This window comes from Balaenoptera borealis (genome assembly GCF_965194805.1).
Source record: "Balaenoptera borealis genome assembly, chromosome: 17".
In the NCBI taxonomy this organism is placed as follows: Eukaryota; Metazoa; Chordata; class Mammalia; order Artiodactyla; family Balaenopteridae; genus Balaenoptera; species Balaenoptera borealis.
This window is the reverse complement of record NC_138876.1, coordinates 59,158,844-59,183,626: the sequence shown is the minus strand read 5'-3', so window position 1 is coordinate 59,183,626 and position 24,783 is coordinate 59,158,844. Positions and strand designations below refer to the sequence as shown.

General features: G+C 39.3%; 1 protein-coding gene across 9 annotated transcripts in view; it reads right to left on the bottom strand.

Moving 5' to 3' along the window:
• PAG1 (phosphoprotein membrane anchor with glycosphingolipid microdomains 1) overlaps positions 1-24,783 on the bottom strand; it is a 141,753-nt gene that overhangs the window by 49,322 nt on the left and 67,648 nt on the right. For 6 of the 9 annotated variants that reach the window (XR_014236378.1, XR_014236379.1, XR_014236380.1 and 3 more), the window contains exons 2-3: positions 15,851-15,950; positions 13,366-13,461 (exon numbers count right to left, since the gene is read on the bottom strand). Coding sequence is in view for 3 of the 9 variants with exons in the window: in XM_082363507.1 (XP_082219633.1) it covers positions 13,366-13,461; positions 15,851-15,922 (168 nt within the window). In the remaining 6 variants the exon portion in view is untranslated. The remainder of the gene's footprint in view (positions 1-13,365; positions 13,462-15,850; positions 15,951-24,783) is intronic. The other 3 variants (XM_082363511.1, XM_082363512.1, XM_082363513.1) reach the window with 1 other exon arrangement.

Sequence of the window (24,783 nt, the reverse complement as noted above, 5' to 3'; positions counted from 1 at the left end):
GAGAGCCACAGGTCTCAATCACTCCACCATCAGGACTTTCTAAAATCATAAAAGGAACTGCAGTATAATTGAAACTCAGTGCTTGAAAGCTAAGTGTAAGCAGGTGGATGGCCTTTTGAGGGCCTTAGGGCTCCTGGAGTTGGGGCACTGGGTGATACAGGCTGGAGTCAGGACGCAGGGCCCAGTGATCACATGACATATCTTTAAGGAACTTAAAGTCCCACAGTTATAAAAAGCAGACACCATCCTCAATGAACATTTGCCATATTTCTATACCACACATTCCTGAATAACTTTTGATGCCCTATTTATTTCAAAGAGATAGATTTTTTTTTTTTTTAATTTTGGCTGCACTGGGTCTTAGTTGCGGCATGCATGTGAGATCTAGTTCTCTGACCAGGGATCGAACCCGGGCCCCCTGCATCAGGAGTGTGGAGTCTTACCCACTGGACCACCAGGGAAGTCCCCAAGATAGATTTTTTTTGACCCAGTTCACATCACTGATTAGAGATATTCTAGCTGCCAGATAAATAAATCTCCATTGGATCCAATGCGTGGGATCCAAGAGCAATTTATGGATCCATCTGGCATTATATGGGGCTTGGCTGGTTTTGTGAAAATAGTTATAACGCAACAGTGAAAGAAATCAATAAAGATTTATTAAGGTTTTTCGTTCTTTGCATAGGTTTAAAAATGGGTTCTGACCTATTAAAAATGCCTTTAATATTTTTGGAGTTGAAATATTACACTTTACTGTCTCTGGTTCTTTTCTTGAGTTGACCCTTCACATAGATTAAGTATGTCTTTCTCATTCAAGGATGTGAGGATGTCTGGCTGCCGCTGCCAGGCTTTGTCAGCTTCATCAGGTGATGACACCTGAATTCTGGGCCAAGATACACATGCTCTCATAGGCAATCGCTTTCCTCTACTTATATTATTTTTCTGTAGCAGAGAAAAAATGCATAACATTTAAACTTCTTGAACACCATTTGGAGGTTCATCTGATACTCTATAAAAGTAGGCAATTAAAGAATTTGGCTGAAAATCTGATTTTTAATATATGTAAGAAAAAGTTAATAGGTTTCACTTATTGAACATCCAATATTTGCCAGATACTTTTTAACTTGGAGCCTCACCTAGAAAGATCAAGTAATATTTCACTTATTCTTCATAGGATTGTTGTGAGCTACAGGTAGGTGAAGGAGATTGTATCAATGGTTACAAGGCTTCCCCTCCCTGTATCCTCACTCCTTGTACTGTGACTTTGTAGGTCCTTCCAGCAAGAAATGTTGTCTATTTCTATACCCTTAATTCTTGGCTGGTTTTGGACTCACTTTGTCCCATGGAATGCAGTGCAAGCAACAGTGTCAGACCTGAACCAAGACCATAGCTTTGTATGTTTCTGCTCTCACTTTTGGGACCCTGCTGGTCCTGTGAATAAGTCCAGACTAGCCTGCTGGATAAGAGACATGTGATCCAGGTGTCTTCATTGTCCCCCAATAGTCAGCCAATTGCCAGAAGCAGAGATAATTAACTGACTGCAAGCTGACTGTAGACATATACATGAGCCCAACTGAAACCAGAAGAATTGAGCCAGCCCAAACTACAAACCCACAGAATCAGGAGCTAAGTAAATGGCTGTTGTTTTAAGCTGTTAAACTGTGGGGTGCTTTGTTATGCAGCCAAAACTAACTGATACAAAAGGCATATTCTCATCACTGTACTAAAGAGATGTACAGAAAGGTTAGTAACTTGTCCAAGGTCACTAAACTAGTAAGTGGTAAAGCTATCAGGTATGACATCTGTCTTATGGGCCCACACTCTTAGTTGCTCCACTGTGCTGACTCTTTTTGATGCAAATGGTAAGTGCCCCCAACCTGCTCTGTGTTGGGCTAGACATATTTCCTACATTTAGGAAACTTACAATCTCCATTTTGTTTTTCTCTAAGGAACTTGCAATGCGGTAGTTTTGTTCATACCATTGCTTTCACCTGAAATACATTTTAAATTTATTTTTCACCTTTGAAACCTGCTCAAATGTAACTACCTCTCAGAAACCTTTCTAGTTTCCCAAGACAGAATTAGAGTTTCCCACCTGTGGTTGACTGCAAAAGTAACCACAAGTTACTCCTTCCTTAATCCTCATCCTTTGTAATGTGACTTTTCAGTACCATCAATTAAGAGATGAAAGCTATTTCCCTACCCCTTGAATCTAGACTGGACTTGTGACTTGCTTTGGCCACGAAATGTGGCAGACATGATGGGGTGCCAGTTCTGAGATTAGGCCTAAGGGGCCTTGCATACTTGCACTCATTCTATAGGTAACCATAACTCCACCATGTGAACAAGACTAGGCTAGCCCTGCTGAAGCGTGAGAAACCATTTGGACCAGTGTTCCATCAGCTAGGTTGTCCCAGCTGAAGCCCCCAGACATGTGAGGACCCAGCCAAGATCAGCAAAGCCAAACCACAGTGAACATTGCTGTATGTGGGTGGCTAGTTGAGACCAGAGGACTTCCTCAGCTGAGTCCAGCCTAAATTGCCAATTGCAGAATCAAAAGCTAAATAAGTGGTCATATTAAGTCACTAAATTTGTTATGAAGCAAAGATAACAGATACAGATCCCTTTGTACTCTGCTTATTTTTGGAAGAGCACATATATTTGATAAATGTTCAATCAGTGAATGAATAAATGATTAAATATGCAATTACACTGAGATAAGATTTTTCTAACAAAACAGAACTCTGACTCTATTTTTATTTTGAAGTGAATAATTTCTGTCTTTCTTGGCTGTGAGACAGAGCCGTATTTACAGGGCTTGATACTTAGCAGGGGTGCTCAATAAATGTTAGCTCTCATGGATCCTGTCTATGAACTGAAATGCCAAATAAAACAAAAGCCAAAGCAAACACTGTAGCACTGAGGCATGCGGGGGATTTTTTCCTAAAACCTTTCAAAATCAGGACAAACTCTCCGGGTATTTGTGAGGTGGAGATCTAGGGCAAGGGACATGATTTTTTCCCCTTAATATTGGCAAGCTTCTTTCTCTTTGAAAGGATACACTCTTTAAATGATCCATCGCTACTCAAGTCACCCAATTTCAAAGAGTGGGAGAATTCTGCTATAGAAAGACCATCACAGGAGGCATTTCCCACTCCCTTAAGGCTAGTGGTTCTTAGCTTTGGCTGCATAGTGGAAATACCTGGGAGATTTTTTAAAAATGCCTCTAGAGAATAGTTTAATTAGTTTGGGGTACATCCTGCACATAGGGACTTTTAAAAGCCCCTGGATTGACTTTACTGAATTAGTCAAAGTTGAGAACCACTATTCAACCCCTCCGCAGAGTGCTTCCACCGGTCAAGTGATTATTATTGGATTTAACTTTTAAGGCAGACCTAAGTAAGCTTTCTTTTTTATATGCCTCTAATCAAAACATGGCACTGGAAACCTATAGCTAGAAAATAATAATTCCTTATAATGGACAATGACTGACTCAAAAGGAATTAAGAAATCATCATCAGATGAGAATCTTCCTGATGATTAAATCAACAAGCATAACATGAACACTTGGCAGGGTCTTAAATGTCTTCAAGGTCTTAACTATAATTAGGTATTCAAAATTTTATTGCCTTAAATTAAAGCACCACATAACACTATAAATTATATTAAACAATAAATTCAAAATAAATTGCATTGAAGCACATTAACCTAAAATCTTTGTTTGAAAATGTACCTTATATGAAAATAAAAATGTATCACAAATTAAGGTATAATTTAATATTTAATATGATTTTGAGTTCAGATTCATTGTGGGCATTTCAGAAAACTGTGGTCTTATCTTCTGAACGTATAAGTGGGTCTCACATGGCAACAGTATTACTTTTTTTTTTTTTTAATTAATTAATTAATTTATTTTTTTTTGGCTGTGTTGGGTCTTAGTTTCTGTGCGAGGGCTTTCTCCAGTTGCGGCGAGCGGGGGCCACTCTTCATCGCTGTGCGTGGGCCTCTCACTGTCGCGGCCTCTCTTGTTGCGGAGTACAGGCTCCAGAAGCGCAGGCTCAGTAGTTGTGGCTCACAGGCCCAATTGCTCCGCGGCATGTGGGATCTTCCCGGACCAGGGCTCGAACCCGCATCCCCTGCATCGGCAGGCAGACTCTCAACCACTGCGCTACCAGGGAAGCCCCTTACTTTTAAGGACTATTTTTTGGGGGGGGATGTAGAGTACAAAAATGCTAGAAAATGATAAATAGTGATCCTATGCTATAAACTATGTAATGCATGCAAATTGCTTTAGTACCAAAATTTCATCGTCAATGAATTCCATTCACAAAGAGACTTCTAGCACATATTCAGAGAGTCAGAATTTTTCTAAGTCACAGTTTTCGGGAGAGAAAAATCTGGTGTGACCCTCTCTGATTTCATAGAAATGGAAAATGAGGTCCAGAGAGGTTAACACGTCAAGCAAAGCCCCCAATACCCAATGACTGGGAATTGAGCCCGTTATGTTTGAGCTTGCACCCTCTCATGTCTCCGGAGATGGGTACAAGGAAGATAGCAGCACAGTGTGTTCAAGTCCCACAGTCGCCGTGGCTGGCTGGGATTGGCCTCGGATTTTGCCCATCTCTGCTGCAGGTAGCTGTGTCCCTAGAAGACCTTGGCAACGGGAGAACTAGTTATCACTTCCTACTCCATTTCCTCTTACGACAAAACAGGCTGGAGCCAACTCTAGCCCTTTACTACATTAGGTATGAATACAGTTACTTTATTTTTTTCTAGTCTATTACTAACTTTTTACATTAACATGGTACATTTGTTATAATTAATGAACCAATGTTGGTACATTATTATTAACTAAAGTCCATATTTAATTCAGAGTTCTTCAGTTTTTATCTAATGTCCTTTTTTTGTCTGTTTCAGGATCCCATCCAGGATCCCACATTACATTTAGTTTGCTCTGATTTTTCATTAGTTCAGCTGTGTGTGTGTGTGTGTGTGTGTGTGTGTGTGTGTAGGGGGGGTATGACTATCTCTCTTCTTCTATGTAGCCCGTTAAGGGCAAAATCCTACAAATTACTGTTCTCAGGTGCTCTAATGTAAAAGAAAAGGTATATGTTAATGAAGTAATCTGGAGTTTTAATTATGAGAAAAACACTGTAGATAAGAGGGAGGATAGGTTAAAAAGAATTTGACATTTGGAGGGACCTAGAATCATGGTCTCTGACTTCAACATGGATTAACAGAATCTAAAAAGCAAGGAATGGGGCAGAGGAGTGTGAGAGTTCAGAGTAATAAAAGGCACTTCACATAGAACTATAGTAATGCAGAAGAAAGAAGTAATATTGTGCAATTTATCATCATTTAATTTAGGGGAGTCTGCATTTTTAAAATCCACAGAAATGCAGTCACAGTTTCCTTGCCAATATTTGTATAAAACATTTTCCAAACAAGACTCATTCATCTTACTCTGAAATGAATTGTTAGATCACAACAGAGAATGTTAAAGACTTTGCATCCCTTATAGAAATGCCAAACATTTTACTCTGCCTGATGCTGTACTATAAATAGGGAAATCCAAGTGCTAAAAATGTTCTTCAAGTTGCCAAACATAGTTCTTTAGCATCAACTTCCTCCTACAAATGACTCATTCTTCCGAAGTTTGAAAATGGAAGCTAGTTACAATTCAGAGAAATGTTGTAGCGTACATCGATTAAATGGCAAAGATATTTCATTTATGTATATTTATTTTTCCTTAGATCATATCCACTGAAATTCTTCTTCAGAATTTTATTGAAGTTTTATTAAAGAGTAGTTACTCTCATGAGAAGTGGATTTTTAAATTAACAGAACAGCCAAGCAACATGAATATTGTTGGAGAATAGTGATGATTTAAATCATTTTGAAATTTGTTAACTTCATTTGGATATAATAGATGTAAAATGTATTTACTGTAATAAAAATAAGTTAATAGTGAAGTCATAACATGAAAACTAATAAGCTCACCAAATAAGATGGTACAAATAATGCCTCAATGTCCAAGAATACAGGGAAATTAAACTCTAAGAAATTTTACCTGATTAAGAAAAATAGGACTCTTGGGAAGAAAGCATCCTTTGTTGTAAAAAGAATAATAAATAGGGAAAATGCCATTATTTATGATTAATATTTCAAAATAGTATATGTATCTATATATATCTTGCAATAAATAAAGAGAACATAAATAGTATAGAGATTTGTATAGCACATTTGAGGTTAGTACTCATTTGAAGAGGTAATTGCTGCTTTTCACTGAGAGCTGGGACAAGAAACTACAGGAGATGCTCATTTGATGTGGCTGGAGCAAGGCAGGCGGCCAAGAGTGGATTCACATTTTCTTCTAATCAACTGACGATACCACTGGATTTTCATCTTCTTTCTGCAAATCACTAGATCTCATATTACCAGTCGTTTACTGGAGAATGGCTAGAATCTCTTTAAACTGACTACAAATAATTATTGCAACCTCTTTTCCTGGCTTGATTAAAGGCTTTTTCACCTATTTTGACTTGCATAGTGACACTTTTGCAAAACTCTATGGGAGATATTTTAATTATTTAAACATTTTATGGTATATAAGAAAGAAGTGACAAGTAAAATTAAAAGATTTTTTTTTGAGGTGGACCATTTTTTGCAAAGTCTTTCTTGAATTTGTTACAATATTGCTTCTGTTTTACGTTTTGGTTTTTTGGCAACGAGGCATGTGGGATCTTAGCTCTCCCACAAGGGACTGAACTCACACCCCCTGCATTGGAAGGTGAAGTCTTAACCACTGGACCGCCAGGGAAGTCCCAAATTACTTGATTTTAGGTAACTTATTATTAAAGATTATAATATCATAGTCATTTAAATATAAATTTTAATAATCCTATTTTCACTTTTTCCTATTTAATAAGTGATGTGCTATTTAATTAACTTTACATTCATTACCTCATGAAATACATGACTTGCAGACAAATTTTTGAAAAGGCACACTGGTGTATGATTGATTTGGGAACCAAATATATAAGTTTTAGACTATATTGAATATATTCTGATATCAAAATAGAAAATAATTGTTTTCATTAATATATGTCTGGGTATCATACATTTTGAACAAAAATAATCAAGCTATGATAATTTTGTGTTTACTTATAAAACAATAAGACAAAAAGTTTTAAGTGGCAGTCTGTAAGCATTTCTCTGCAATTAATATATATTTGATTTGATTTGACTGTTTTGGTAGCTTATCAGGAGTGTGAGGACATATATATTAAGGGTATGAATGATGTTTATTTCTGATAAATAAGAAGCCAAATTGTATATAACTGTCACTACTTTTTTCATTTTTTAACATTGACTTTTATACCAGACAGATATCCTAATAGGCCAATATAAAAGCTACCAAATATATTAAGATATTTAAGATTTACAGAAAGTATAATTCAATAAACACCCATGTAACCACTACCCAGTTTAGGAAATAAAACATGGCCAACACTATGAAAAGTATAGAAGAATTTTGACCAGATGACTGCAGCTTATAACATCATAGAAATGCTTCTTAAGCTTATTGTCTCACAAATCAGCTATCCATGATATGCATAAGGTAACAATCTATAACTAATTAAAACTAAAACCTCCATGGGAGCTTGCAGTGTTCGCATGACTCGCAAGCGTGCTTCTCATCTGACTGTCACTGATGGCTTTGTATACTCTTAAGAGGTCCTCAAACAGTATTATGTTCTTTAAAAATATTTATGTAATCACTTTATTTACTAATGCTTTCTTTTTTCTTTTTTTGATTTTAACTTTTATTGAAATATAGTTGATTTACAGTGTTGTGTCAGTTTCAGGTGTACATCAAAGTGATTTAGTTATACATGTACATATATATGTATACATATATATATATATATATATACATATATTTTCTTTTCTTAGATTCTTTCTCATTATAGGTTATTACAAGATATTGAATATAGTTCCCTGTGCCATACAGTAGGTCCTTGCTGGTTATCTATTTTATATATACTAGTGAGTATATGTTAATCCCATTCTCATAACTTATTCCCCCCTCTGCTTTCCCCTTTGGTAACCATAAGTTTGGTTTCTGTCTGTGATATTTACTAATACTTTAAAAATAGAACTTGGATTTGAACCTTTACCACCCTGGACAATGTGAAACCCCTGGGACACCTTTGACTCCCAGTGATTTTGTCAAGTGGCTATTGAGAAACCCTGATCCAGGCTATGACAAATGGTAAAAAGTTAGAGATGGATGAGGAAGACGGATAAAGATCCTGGAAATGCAGAGTGAATGTGATGACCACGTACAAAGATCACACAAACGAGTCCATCCCAGAAGTGCGCCTCAAACCTTGGGCCTCCAACACACAGCTCTGGGTTCTGGAAAAGACTCCAGAGTCCAGGGAGTCAGAACCCAGACATCCCCATGTACACCAAAGCAGAGCTGGTCTCTGCAAAGTGTAATGTTTAATAAATGAGGCGAGGTACCCACGGCTACCTCTGAAGCATGTCTATGGAGGTTCCAAATCTCTTTGGTATCGGCCTGTCACAGAGACAAAATTTCTACCTCAAAGACCAAAAGGCCACAGAATTAAAAAACCATGGGAAAATTTTGACCTCAAAACTGGGAATAGCTGTTTCTCCGGCGAAAATCTGTTTGGTCCTCGCTTAGGACCCTGTTAACCATGAATCTATGATCATAGTTCTTTTAAAACTGTTCATTAGAAAACATAGAACAACGTTCCGTTCTTTCAGATCAACCACGAAGGCTTCCACAGAATTCATTCTGCACACTAATCTCCCTCCTTCCCCCATCTTTCCTACCTTCTACTCCTTGTGCCTCATTTTACCCCTACCTTTTTAAAACTTACTCTGTCTTGATGTGCTGTATATTGTGTCTAACTCTTGAAAACCCTTTTGGAGAATATATACAAAGTTTCCAGCTGATAAAGATGAAAAGAACTTAGAGATAACCCCATTCTATCCTCCATATTTAAAGGTAGGCTAGAATTTAGGAATCCCAAATGTAGCGTATTGGTCTTTCCTTAATACCTGATTACCTCCTGTGACATTGGGTTTTCTTGTCTCTCCTCCACCCAAGGGATGTCGCTAGACGTTTCTCCCTACCTGAGAGAATAAGAAATTTAGGAAATTCTGCCTTCTACATCTTGCTTTGGAGAGACAGAAGAAAATTCTGAGAGACCTGCAGTAAGTAGATCAATTTTTGTTTAAACCACATCTGTCAAATATATCTGATCATAAATAAAAACTTTTCTTTCTTTTCTTTTCTAGGAGCACTGTGGAGAGCTGCACCCATGAACACGCCTCGGAACACGCTTTGGGAAGGTCAGGGTTAAGGCAAGGCAAGGCAGCTATCTAACTCCCCATGGCAGGTGACAGAGAGGAACGGTCAAACGTCCAGCTCATTGACACATCAGCCTGAAGAGTGGCTTCTCTCAATGTTGTCAAGTCCAGCAACGCTGCTGCCCTCAGAGCCACCATCCGTCAAGGTACAGGACCTAGTGAAAAAGTGCAGAGGAGGAGGGATGGCAACCACCCTGGGCCTCTCTCCCAGTGCTGTTGGGTGATGCGTGACGCTGTGCGGTACAGCTCAGCCGACAGCCCCGGGGGGCGGGGCCTGGAAGCCTGGGTTTCCCACGCAGCATTAATCCATACCCACTTCGAATTCTGGAAGGACAGTGGTTACAAATCCTTCTTCCACTGACATAAACACCAAGCGACAGAGGGTGTACAGTTCCAGAACCAACAATGTCACACATTGTGTGTACCTCTGCAGACTGGCAGGTGTGTTTATAGACCTCCAAAGGGACGTGACAGTTCAGCAAGATCTGCTGTGGCACGGTAGGCACCTTGGGGGCGGGCACACGGAGCCCTAAGGCCAAGACTCCGGCACAGGAGGCCCTGCTGCTGTGCTCTCTGCCCTCACCGCCTGGGGGACTTTGGACAAGTTACTCACCCTCTCTGAGCTTCAGCTTCCTTTTCAGTAAAATGGGAATAATCATAATAGTAGTAGTAGTAGAGCAGTCTGGCGGATTAAATGACTTAATATTTGCAAAGGGCTGAGACCAGTGCTTGCCTCACTGTACATGCAATATGTGTTGGTTAAATAGAATAGTATCATTAAGTGTTTACTCCAATTTCCCTCTATTGGTATATGTCTCCTTTCGTAATAGACAAAGATGACACACAAGATTGGTGAAAACAAGACCCTCGCGCTCCTCGTTTTGAGACAGCCAGGCCTGACTAATTACAAGGATACAAATGAGGCCAGGCTTGGTAGTGCTGCTTCCAGAGGTGCACATGCTGACTTTCTGGTGGGCTGAGGTAGCCTGTGATGGAGAGCCTCGCTGTTACTTGCACACGCTGATGATTAGGCCTCGCGCACAGTTACCAGAGATTCCAGCAGAACGGGAATAAGGAGGCGGAACAAGAGGCAGGGCTGCCAGAATCACAGGTGGGCCAGCAATTGCCCTGCAAACTGCGTCTCTCAGGGGTCTCCCCTCCTGCTCCACGGGCAGCGCCTCCCAGGAGCCGCCGGTACTGCCTCTGCCTCACCTCCCTTCATAGTCCTTACCTCAGTTGTTAAAAATAATAAAACTAGTTTTAAAACAGACAAAATAAATGTGCCCAAAAGATTGGCACAATAGAGGGAAATACTTCGGTAACATCTTGATTAATTTTTCTTGATGTCTTTGGTATTTACTTGAAAATAGCATCATATAAATATATTTTATGTATTTTTAAAAATAAATATATATTTAATAAATATATATTAATAAATATATATTTATAAAGATTGTCAAATATGTCTTAAGGAAATGTACATTTCTTTAAAAAAAAAAACAAAGCAGGTAATGTACATGAATGATGCCCTAAGTGGTAGAATAAAAGATCTTCATTAGGTGTGTAAGACTAATCCTTATATAAGATACATAAAAAGCTGAGACTGGTTTGCTGTCATCTAATAGCTGACTGTATACTGATGTCATCATAACTGTAATTTTAGAAATGTCAGAATTTATATCGTACAGTTCTTGTAAAAAAAGATGCAGGGAGATCTTACAGATACCAGCCAAGATTGGGGAATATGACAAATCTCTCTCTGAGCGTAAGGACAAGGGGCTGGTGAACTTGGCTTGGCGTGGCTGGACACACTTGCTCTCAGGGCTCTCCTGGACCAGCTCACGTGCTGTGTCTGTGAACATGGCAGCCTGCAGCCTGGCAGCACCTTTATCTGCTCTGGGGAGAAACACAAATGCACACACACACACACACACACACACACACACACACACACACACACACCCCGAGTCCCAGACACCTGGCGCTGTGCTCAGGGAGCTGGCAGAGTGGGGTAAACGCAGAGCTTTTAAGAAGCACAAACCCCAGGCCTCCGTCTGGGTTTACATTTCCGCCAGCTCAGTTTCCAGTGCAGGGTTTGCATACTGCTTTGAACTTTGGCTTTTACAGTTGTTGCCTTTAAAGTTCTGGAACATTCTGAGCGTGGCGTCCTCTCACACTGTCTCTGGCGGGGCACTTCTTACCCCAAGGCACATCTTTTAATGTGTCTTTTTTTCTCTTATCTCAGGCAGCTCCCACTTGTTTCTGTGAATCATCTGATGACATGCACGGGTGATTTTTTGTTGATACCGACACCTGAATGCTAATATGTAGGGAGCAATCTCAAAGCAGGTCTAGTGCGTTTGGAACGTATTTCTCACCTTTCATGATTTTAATTTTTGTTACTACAGTATTGCGATAGGCAGGCTGCTATCTTAACGACCTTTTCCATGTGAGACATGCCTAATGCAATTGTGAAGCAAACGAACACTTCAAGGAAAACTATCTCCCCAAATTATGACTTGCATCTACAGTCATGGAGGCTATTAGAATATATATTTTTAAAAAGCTCTAAGCTGATCCATTGCTTAGGATTTTGAGATTCCCCACTGCTCTGCGATGTTTCCATTCTGTATGCACGGCACAGATTCCTGCCAAGCCTATTACAGTGAATAAACAATGTCTCCTCTGTCAGAACAGAGGATGAATAGTATCACAAAATTCTCCTCTAATGTACCGCCTCCACTTCCCCGACCCAACCCCTTCAGAAGAGAGCAGGCAGGATGAGGACTGGGGAGGAGAACATTCTTCCACCCCCCTGCCAATCTGGAATTGCATTCTGGCCAGCTCAGGACTAAGTACTGTCAACGCTATATCAACTGCTAAACAGAGAAAGTTGACAAGTTTATTTTCTTTGAAATTGGATGGTAGATTTTTGCATTTCTCTGTGTGAGTGCACACAAATATCTTTCTCGAAGGAAGGAGGCAGTTCATCTGCTATAATTTCAGGGCCTGGAGAAAACAGCTTTTAGCTACAGACTGAGCAGCAAGAGGGGAACTTCATAGAAATGACACAGCAATTTGTGTTAAAATATTGACAGCTAATTCATGAGTGATGGAGCTGACTAGGAATTCAGCTGCTTCTGTGAAGATCTTTACTCTCTCGCTAAGCTCATGATTCATAAAGAAAATGCCTGGAGTTACTTCTCTGAAACATACAGTATGATGCTGACAGATTTCTCTTTGGTGTCTCTGTCTCATATTTATTCTCTCTCTGTCTCTCTGTCTCTGTCTCTCTCTCTCATACACACACACACACACACACACACACACACACACCCCCCTTCCCCTCCCCCCAAAAGAGGCATCGCGAATATAACGTTCCAAACAAGAACATCATTCATGAAGCATTTATCACCAGCCAATGAAAGATATACTTAGTAGGTATTTTCATAAAAGAAGAACACAGATTTCTTTTAAACTCTCCCATATTCATAAGTCTTAGTTGGTGTAAAATACTATGATTCAGGTTTTTTCCCCCTTGTGATGTGAATACAACATATATCTTATTTTAACCTCTGAAAGGAATTACCCAACTCTTTCCTCATAAAAGAAGAAATGCTATTTTTACAATTAGACCACACTGCCTTTTGTTTTCATGAATATCTGAGAGACACTGACACGAAGAAAAAAATACAGATTCCCCTTTCTCCCCTTTTTCCCACACATTTTGAGTCCAGCTCAGTGGGCTCCCAGATTCTGCCAGCACTCTCCTGGTAACACATTTAGAAGAGACTGCAGGATATCCCAACAGCGCTATTTTCTTCCCTCCGGCTCCCTCTCCTTTCTCTCCTATCACTCTAGGTTTGTACCAGACTAAACAATTAAGCCTTTGTGTGCTACCGCTGCAATCTGCAAATTCTAATGATGTGCCCCCATCACTGGTACAATGGTAATATTTACCTTGAAGAAATGTTTGTCCAAATAAGTATTCAAAATGCTGGCAATGTATTCCCTTTGAAATGTTGTGGTGGTGAATGTTCTCCCGTCCTTCTTGGCCTATAACCAAAGAGAAAAAAAGTTAGGGAAAAAGAAGAAAAAGACAGATGGATAGAGACTGTGACAGATACTGGTCCAGTTCAGTGTAAAAATGCTGGCACATTTATGCCAAACACTGAGCTTTATATTCCTTCCTGAACAAAGCAAACTACAAAGTAGAGGAAAAACTACACACAGTAGTGAATGAATAAAAAAATTTCTCCAAAATAGCAGCCAAGTCAATGTCTAATCAAATACACATCAATCTACTTGCTCTTTCTCTATTTTTCCTAGTTTTATGACAAAGAAATCTATGTGTTATCGTAGTGATACTAAAATTCAAATAACTGTTGTCTGATTTTGAGATAAAACAAGTGATTTATTTGAAAAGAGTATGCTTCGAGGTAAGGTAAGCTGTGATTTAATTGTGAGAATGTCTTACGAATAACAGAACCTTTGATGCGGCATGAACGGTGTGGCCCGAATGGCGCACCGATCTAACCCTGAGCGGTTCCTTCATCCGTTCCACTGTGGAAATGGGGAAGATGTGCGGGAATGGAGGAGACCACAGGAATGACTTCAGTTGATCTCCCATCTGTTTTTCTGCTCTGTGTCTGGTGCCCTGCCTTTTCTCCATCCCGCTTTCCTCTCCAATTCTCTTCCCATCCTCTAATAAACACCTCCTGTACCGAACCTCTCTTGTACATAAGATACCATGAAAAGTACAGTGACAAAGGGAGGAGGGCAGAAGGATGAAATGAATAAATAAATGAATCTCCAAGGAGAATATCCTGGATGTTGTCTAAGACTCAGAACCACGCATTATTTTACAGACCGAGATATAATTCCTGATTTACAATATAAAAAACTGAATAGAACACCAGCCTTCTAGATTTTCATCTAGTAATGTTCTTTTATTAGGACCACATATGCTCTCTTAGACTGAGTGTTGCTTTCTTCCATAGGAGAATCAGCAGATTATTTATATTATCTTTAGGTACATCAATTGTTTCCCTGACAGTTACCAAGTGAGACATGGCTGCCTTTTGTTTGCCACTGTATTCAGCTACATTATTATTTTCTTTTTAAAAAATAAGTCTAAAAAGATTAGAACAAGACACATAGTCACGGGCGGTCTTTCTCCAACTCGACTCCAGGTCTTTGTCAATCATGCAAACTAAGAGGGCAGGGCTTCTCTGGGTGAAGGGCTTGACAGACAAGAGCCTTTCTTAAGCCATCTTTCCGTCTTTCATTAGATTTCAAATCAAACCTCCTCCTGAACTCCTGCCATACAGATATATTTAGATGTGGATTCCAAACCTCTCCACTTCCCCATGTTTTCACTGTCAATCCCAGAGAACTCTCTTGAATTCATTAGAGATATGAGAAAGATTTATTATCTAAAGCAAATTGCTACAGTAAAAAAATAAAATGAAAAGAATAAACATTTTTCTTAAAATGCCAAATCTTATTAATATGTATGGGAAATAATATGTTTGCATATACTATCTGTATTACCAGACAGGAGTAAAGAGTCTGATTTTACAACTGAACATATTATTTGACAGATAATTTAATAACATAAAAGTGGTGCATAATTTTGCATTTTCAGAACATGAATTTCACGAGTTATGTTTTTATTCCAAGGAAACAAGGTAATCAAGACAGTGTGGTACCAGCATAGGGTAGACATCTAGATCAGTGGAACAGAATTCAGCACCCAAAAATAAACCCATATATCTATGGTCAATTGATTTTTTGACAAAGGTGCCAAGACTATTCAATGGGGAAAGAATAGTCTCTTCAGCAAAAGATTATGGGGCAACTGATAGCCCCATGCCAAAGAATGGAGTTGGATCCTCAACTCAGACTGTATAAAAAAGTTAACTCAAAATGAATCAAATGCCTAAATTTAAGAACTAAAACTACAAAACTCTTAGAAGAAGACATAGGGGTAAATCTTCATAAGTTCAGATTTGGCACTGGTGTTTTACATGTAATACCAAAAGCACAAGTAACAAAAGAAAAATAGGTAATTTAAGTTTCATCAAAATTAAAAACATTTTTATATTTTAAAGGATACTATCAAGAACGTGAAAAGACAACCCAAGGAATGAAAAAATATATGTGTAAATCATATCTGATACAGGACTTTTATCTAGAATATGCAAAGAACTCTTACAACTCAATAATGAAAAGACAACCCAACCAAAAACAAGGAAAAGATTTGAATAGACATTTCGCCAAATAAATATGGCCAAATAAGCACATGAAAAGATGCCTCATCAAGGAAATGCAAATCAAAACCACAATGAGATATCACTTCATACCCACTAGGATGACTATGATTGAAAAATCTAAGATAGTAGCAAGTGTTGGCGAGGATGTGGAGAAATTAGAACACTCATACCTGGCTGATGGGGATGTAAAATGGTACAGCCACTTTGAAAACAGCCTGTTTGTTCCTCAAAAAGTGAAACATCGAGTGATTTTACCCAGTAATTCCACTCCTAGGTATATGCCAAGAGAAATGAAAACGTTAAGTCCACACAAAACTTGTATGTGGATGTTCATAGCAGCATTATCCATAGTAGCCCCAGAATGGAAACAGTAGAAATGTCCATCAACTGGTGAATGAATAAACACAATATAGTATATCCATATGAAAGAATATTGTTTGACCATAAAATGAAATGAAGTACCGATACATGCTAAAACACGGACGAACCTTGAAAACATGCTAAGGGAAATGTCAGTCACAAAAAACCCCACATATTATCTGATTCCATTTACATGAAATGTCCAAAATGAGCAAATATATAGGTTGCTTAGGGCTGGGGGATGATCATCATGCGGATGATAGCTAAGAGTTGTGTGGTTCCTCTTTGAGGTAACTCGAATGTTCTAAAACTGATTGTGGTGATAGCTGCACAGCTCTTTGAATATACTAAAAACCATTAAATTGCACACTTTAAATGAGAGGTGAATTATATCCCAATAAATGTGTTACCAAAACAATATTCTAAGGAATGTGGACATTACACATTACAATGTCAGTCATTTTCTAGATCAATCTGAAATAAATATGGCAAACCCAAGTATAATTGTAGCTGGAATCACTGGAGTTGCTGTACTGAGGAAAGGTCTCCTGGCTCCACTGAAAACTATCATAGTCTGACTGAGACAACCTGAGTATAATTCTGCATGGACCAAATATTCCTTCAGGTCCTCTCTCATCCTCATGACTATCTCTGAGTGTGGACAGCAGTTAATTACCGCAAACAATGATTGATCCAATCAAACAGCAATCCTATGCTTTCAATGCTGATTTCTTTTCCCACTGAATGGAATTTTGGACTTCTGAAACCAGGTATCTAATCAAATATGAGTGGCCCCCTGCCCTGCATACACTAAGTCAGTAGAAGGCCAATCTTAGCACTGCTTCTTCTATACCGATTTCACTGACAGTTCTCATGAGGACTCTTACCAGCTTCTTAACATGGATGATGTCATTCATAAGAGGCTCCAACAAACGGACTCCAGTAATTCATGATGCTTCTTGCCTACTAACCTGAAGGCTTGTTCTGGCTAAAGCCTCTCAGAGGATCTGAAATAGAATTCTATTTCTGGGCCACTGGGACTATGCACCTGACAGATGGCCTGGCCCAAGCCCCAGCTGCCATTGCTGAGGAGAAGTTTAGGGAGAGGAGCATTTCTTCAAAACTATGCCCTACAGTCCCTCCTAAGGAAGTAGTGATGACACTGACAGCAAACCTCCCTGCTACCTGTGTAGATACATACTGGGATCTGGTAGCACAGACTTAAGAAACATGAATCCAAATTCAAGTTTGAGAGGCTAGACATCTACTCAGTATGAGACTAGACTCAAGGAGCTCAATGAGTAATTCTTAAATTTAAAAGAAATTTAAAGGTGAGCTATAAATCAACATCCCTTGATACTTGAACCCTTTCTACAATGTCTGTAACATCCAGTTCATGAGTGCAAAGTCAAAAATACTTGGCTAAATGTAGCAGTTAAAAGTACTGAGCACTGAATGAATCACAGTGCCTAAGATATAATAATCACTCAATATTTATTCGCTGATTGAGTAAATTTTAAAAAATCAGAGCAGACTCGAGGATATTGCTATAATAAAGCCACCCTCAGTTTCAGTCCCTGAAGACAGAGAAAGGAGTAGGATTGCAGGTCGCTCATGATGGACATATTACCATGGCAATATATCATGCGTGCAAATGCCAGCCAAGTAAATACTATCCTTATCCATGCTGTAGTGGAAATAAACCAATAAACGAAACTTAGACCTGCTATTCCAGCCTATGCCAGATTCCCTCTCATAAGGAAAGGCTTCCAGAAGGAATCCCTTTCTACCTCTTGGAAGCACTGCTAGGTTTGAGCTAGCCGTAAGGAAGGCTTAGTGGCTGCAACCCAGCTGGAGTCCTGGTTCTGATATCCAGGGCTATGCAGAACAAGTCCAGTACTTTCTCTACATGGCAACCTTTGAAATACTTGAAGATACGTGTTTAAAGAGGTCTCTCCTCTGCTGCCTTTTAGTGTTCCCTTCTCCATTTCAAAGAGTATAGTTCTGAGTACCACCTACTATGACTCAAAAGAGCACAAAGGCTATATGCAGAAGGGAGCTGAGTCCTGGCCAGGCCTGCTCATGAGAGCAGAGCATGCTGAGAGCCCAATCCAGCTACAAAGCCCAATCTAGGAACCAAACACAACATCCAATGGACAAGATAACCTTGATCTGATTTAGAAAATAGTCGTTATCTGGGTTTTGTTGACGGTTGGTAGGGGAATTCTCAGGGCCCAGCTATCATAGGGAGGGCAGAGCTATCATCAGGCAGCAATAAGCTGGTCAAGTCAGGAAGGTGGTCCACTACTGTCCTGGAGGTCCAGTCACAGCTACAGAATCTGGCCACTGGGCAGGATCCCTGGGTAAGAGGCACACTTCTCTAGAAGACCTCCTGGCGAGACCAAGATAGACCATGGTACCCAAAGTAGACACTGAGTCCCAGACACTTAATACACAGGAAGATAAAGAGCTGAAACTTGGAAGGTCAAGGAGTGAGTCTCAGGGGAACCTGGAAGTCATCCCTGGGATACCAGATCCTACATCCAAGGATGGCCACTTGGAAGCAGTGATGATCATCCCAGTGGTCAGCACTGAGGCAATACCATTCTCAGCATGGGAGATCAAAATTCAACAAACACACTCAGCCAGCATTGAGCAAGATGACTATGGGCGAGGCACAGAGAGAACATGATGAGTGGTATGCCCTGCTGCACTGCGGGTTTAAGGATTAAACATCTTAGTATTTCCTGCTTTAGTGAGAACGAATTCAGATCTGGGGAGGGCGAGACAGTGCATGCAAGCGGACCAAGTGGGGAGGAAACAGGGAAGGTAGGAGGAGACAAGCTGGGGGCTGACACTTCCATTTGCTGGTGTTCTCTTTTAGATGACTAAGCTCGAAGGCAGTTCTCCAGATGAAGTAACACTGCATCCGGGAAGAGGAGCTCAGGACTCTTACTTGAGTCAGTTCAGATGCTACACTTTTATTTAGAAAGCCTAAGATCACTGGAGCTTTGCTCGCCAGCTACGTTATACTGTGGGCATCTATGAATCTTTTACTTGATTAACACAAAATCTAAATTTGTTTCATCTATGATGCTGCTAAGCCACATCTCTCTTTACTGCCTTTTTGCAATTTAATTGGTGGTGGTGGTGGTGGTGAGGTGCTCTCGTCATCCCTGTTCCACGTCTGCGTCTTAGATGTGGGTCATTGCATTAAATGTCAAGTTGTTATCGAATTCTGTTTCCTTCATTTGTTATTACATTAGCCATCTCTCCCAGTTTGCGGCCACGCATTTATAGTGTTTTACCCAAATGAGTCCTCATGTTGACTAGAATAGGATTAGGTTCAAATACCAGAAACCTTTTTCCAGGAAGAAAGCGATTTATTAATCAGTTCCCTCTGGATATACTTACCAAACCAGTTATTAATCGAGCTCATTATACACACCCCCTATTTGTCCAAATGTTAAATGTTAACAACGTGATACCCTCTGGTTAAAAAGAATCAAATATATCTCTAAACAAGTATATGCTAATTGTTATTAATCCTTCTGAATTCTATGATAGGTTTCATAAATTGTCAGTATAACAGAGATCAACCTCAAAGCAAAGACATATACTTCCATTAAAATTTCAATATTCAGCCTTTGACAGTAATCATCCAAGAAAACTACAACCTAAATATGCATAATGGTACAGCAATGAAAGGAGTAGCTAAGGACAATGTATATGGGCTAAGGTATACTGTGCAGTATTGGAAAACATAACTTATGACGTTTCCTTCTCCTGCATTCTTATTTCCCTCGGGCTGCACTTCTCCTCTTGCTAAGCTCCCCCATGTTTTCTGGCCATTTTTTCTTGCTGGTTCTCCCAGCTGTGTCTCTCGTCTTTTCCACCCATCCCCCCACCCCCCAGCTGCTTTAGCTCACACTTCCAGCCTTCCTGGTATTTACTGTGTTAACAGTTTTAGTCGTCACACCATCTGATGTCTCCTGCTTCATTTTTCACACAATCTAACAGCTGAAATCCCTGATGTATGCAAAGCAACAGTCCATTAATAAAAGAGTTTTCCTTATTGAGAACAAAAAAAAAATGGAAAAGGCAGGAAAGGGTAGTTCACAGAGGTGCCAAAGAGAGGCCACTATGTAGATAAGATGAAGGAAAAAAAAGACTTTTTTAAGCCTCAAAAAGATTATGACACTGGGAAATCTAAAAATCCCCTTCAACGGTGTGGTTTAATGAAAATAATCCCCTTTCCAAGAAGAATGTATTCTAGGGAACGGATGATAAAAATCCTTAAACACGTATCCTTATACTATCTACAATATACAGAACCCAGGTAAGCATTGATACAGTTATAATATATATACTATGTTATTAACAAATGATATTTTCTTAGCAAAGTCTTCTTTTTGTTAGTCTGTTACATGGAAAGAGGCTTAAAATGACAACTTCTACTCTAAGCCTTATCTGTAAGCCTGCATCCCAAGTGAACAAGGCTTGGGCATGAATTCCTTGCAGTTTCAATATTCACAGAGAAAAAATCAAAATGACCAAAGCGCTCAACAGGAAAAAAAATCCTTTCTTAATGGCAAAAAATAGAATAGCTTACAGTATGCAAATTTAATGTATTTAAGGAAAATTGCATGCTTTTCGGATATCTGAACAAAAAGCAAGGTAGCATAAACACAAACACTAAAAAGATTAGCTTCGGAACTTAAATGTTGCTGCAGTGAACGGAAAATAAATTGACTCCTCTAACTACTAGTTTATGAATTGGAAGTAAAAAAAAGTATTTAAAACATCCTCCTTTAGGCAAAGTAAATAAACAGGGAATAATAACCAGGGCAAGCAAAGAGGTCACTCATTCATTCATTCATTTCCTTATTCACCTTTCAATGATATTTCCTTGCTTAAAAAAACCAAAAAGTAAATATTATTCCATTCCCTTCCACTCTGTGTATCTGAAAAGCTGTCTTTTGGACTGGGACTTAGGCTGCCATATATATATATATATTTTTTTTTTTAAGGAATTCCTTTTTTAAATTTTTATTATTTATTTATTTATTTTTAGCTGTGTTGGGTCTTCGTTTCTGTGCAAGGGCTTTCTCTAGTTGCGGCAAGCGGGGGTCACTCTTCATCGCAGTGTGCGGGCCTCTCACTGTCGCGGCCTCTCTTGTTGCGGAGCACAGGCTCCAGACGCGCAGGCTCAGTAGTTGTGGCTCACGGGCCCAGTTGCTCCGCAGCATGTGGGATCTTCCCAGACCAGGGCTCGAACCCGCGTCCCCTGCATTGGCAGGCAGACTCTCAACCACTGCGCCACCAGGGAAGCCCAAGGCTGCCATATATTGAGTCTACAGCTTTGGCTTGTTTCTGCCTAAAGACAGATACTTAACTGGGTAGCCACCAGGCCCACTGCCTTTGTTTATCACAGAGCCTCAGATCAGCCTTCAGACATTTCCCGATGAGCAGTAACTACTAGTTTCGGGACCGCCCAAGGGGTAGTGAAGTTAGAGGGTTGCTGATCACCGATCTTTTCCAGAAGAAGTTGTGCAAATGGTACATATGTGTGTGGTGGTGAGCAGACGGGGGGATGCAAGGAAACTTCCTCTTGCATAGGAAGCTGAGGAAGGAAACTTGAAGTTTGTCCATGTACACTTTCAAGATCCAAAATTCATAGAAAGATACTTACTGTTAGGAGCCCCAGCCACAGAATAATTCAAGACAGAAAGGGCCATTCCCTCTGTTCTTAAGGTTCTGAAGAACTGGCTGTGTTGCTTGTGTTGACCTGAGGCAATGGCTCTGCTGGTGGGTTAAGAGAACGGGTTGCACTTCGGCTCTGGTTATTTTCCCCATTATTGAAAAATTGTTGTCTATAAAGTCTCTGAGTTTCACAGGGATGTGTAAGGATGTGGTGGGGTAGGTTGGCATTTTGTAGATGGACCATATGGGACAAAGTAACTTTACGGTGACCCCTTCCTTTCCATATATGTATATATAGAGATTATATGTCTATATCCATCTCTTTCTCTCTCTCTACATATACATGTGTGTGCATACAGAGAATATATACTTAATATGTAAGTAGTGAGAGAATACACACACACACATACACACACACATTTGACTACTTCAATCTTAGACTTTCAACACTGCCTGCAGACACCACACCAGAACTGTACCATTGATAGGATACCTATGTGGCCATTCTCTTATGACCCAGGGTTAGTTTTATGAGATGCTATCATATGTGTGACATTTCAATCATTTATTTGATGGAAAATAACTATTAGATGACCTAAGTTGAGCTTTAGAGAAATTCTGAGCCACTTAGTGAGATGTAATGCTCAGTATCCCAGAGAAGGTCAAGGAGATTCAATGGAATGGAAATAATGCATAAACTAATGTATGCACGCTAGCAAGAGCCTCGAGATAGTCAATGCTCCGCAAATGTCAGCTCTATTATGACCTGTAAGCAATGGTATATTCAACAGAACTGAAGGTATCGTGATGGACTCTAGTCTACTAAGCTCATCTCTGCAGGGAGGCTACACTTAGATACTGTACTATAGGTGTGTGTATAAGTTGCCTGTATGTGACCATTTCGTGTCTGTTATAGGTTGAATTGTATCCTCCCCAAATTCATATGTTAAAGTTCTAATCCCCAGTACCTCAGAATGTGACCTTCTTTGGAAACAGGGTCATTACAGATATGATTAGTTGCGATGAAGTCTTACTGGAGTAGGGTGGGCCCCTGATCTAATATGATTGGGTTCTTATAAAAAGGGGAAGTTTGAGAGGTGCACACAGGAGGAACGCCCTGGGAAGATAGGAGTTACACTGCCACAAGCCAAGGATGTACCAACAGCTAGGAGAGAGGTCTGCAACAGGTCCTGCCCTAGTACCTTCAGAAGGGGAAATGGCCCTACTGACACCTTGATCGTGGACTTCTAGCTTGTGGCACTTAAATTTCTGATGTTTAACCTACCCAGTCTGTGGTACTTTATTATGGCAATCCTAGGAAATTAATACAGAGCCAGTACATGAAAAAATGGTCGTTTCCTAATATTGCAGTCCTGAGTTAAAGGAATAGAGGTGATATAAAATAGATAACAAGGACCTACCGTATAGCACAGGGAACTACATTCAGTATTTTATAGTAACCTATAAGGGAAAAGAATCTGAAAAAGAATATATATATATATATATACATATATATGTGTGTGTATATATATATATGAAACTGAATCACTTTGTTGTGATTACACTTTGCTGCGTTTACACAATGTTGTAAATCAATTATACTTCAATAAAAATTTTTAAAAAATTTTTAAAAAGGAATAGAGGTGAGGGTGAGCAAGGTAGCACTCATCACTTTACACATCTCATATCAAGAAAGTTTACATATCAACCCAGCTGTTACAATGGAGTTATTTCTTAATTATATGAATTCAAGTAAACATTGAAATAACAGGTTCACATAATTCATAATACAACTTCAAAGAAGGAATTTGTATTTTTAAACATTCTTGTCAATAAGACTGAGGGACTAATTACCTAAACATCATGAAGCAGAATTAAAGAGAAAACATTCAATCATTTCTTTAATCTTGAGGAAAGTTTTGAGAGGATTCCCTAAGAATTTGACCAAAATTTCTAGGGAATTTTGTTTTGCTTTATTGGGACATCTATTTAGATTGAATTATTTATATATTTATATAATTACTTATATATTTATTTTCTTTGACTGCTCCTCTTGGATAATTCATGTTTTTCCTTGAATTCATCCTTAAAAGTCTGCCCTGCTCTACTGTTTAGCACTTGCGCATATTTCAGAGTTGGATTAATGTAATTTTAGAGTTAAAAGAAACTCCGCAATATTTCAGCTCATTAATTTTAGCAACAAGGAAGCCAATGCCCAGCTGTGATCACACAGCTCGTCAAGGTAGAGGCTGGAACAGAACGTGGCCACTTTTCATTACTTCCAGATCTATGGCCCTGGCTTCACCATGTTTCACGGATGCTACCTGTGTGTGCTTCCCTAATCAGATAATCTGGCTTCAGGGTTGGTGCCTTTTATTTTTTTTTAATCTCATCCAAAGATTCTCCTGCAATGCCACATCCAGAGCAGGCATACCAAAATGCCTGTTTAAATATGGATTATTGATGATATAGCTAAGTTTCTGTACGAAGATACTAGCAACTGATCATACATAACTGCTCTTCAGTATACTGTTATTTTTTAAGAAGTCTCTTCAATTTATTTACTATCTAGAATATATTTTCTTTAACCTGACCATAGAACTAATCGGCATTATACACAACCCAGGTTTTATCTTCTTAGCTGTTTTGATATCCAGGCCAATGGAATTTTAAGTGCGATGTGAAATCTGGCCTTTATTACTGTGGCCCTTTGTCTGGGTGTCTGGTCAAAGAAGTCAGTCCATCTACTTGGTTAAGTAAGGTGGGAAGAGGAAAGAGAAGAAGGAAAGAAAAGAAAAGCAGAAATGACAAATAAGCTTTAAAGATTCTGAACTCCCTTAGACAAAGACATGATTTCTAATATTACAGTTGGTAAAAATCACCAGACAACAAAGGCTTCAGGAGGTAACATGGCTGTATCTTCACATACAAAATGGAAACAGCTGAGAGCAGTTTCCATATCAATCTGCCCAAATGGAGATAACTGGTTTCATCCACAAGCCTAGATAAAAGAAGAAACAAAAACACCCCCGAAATCTAA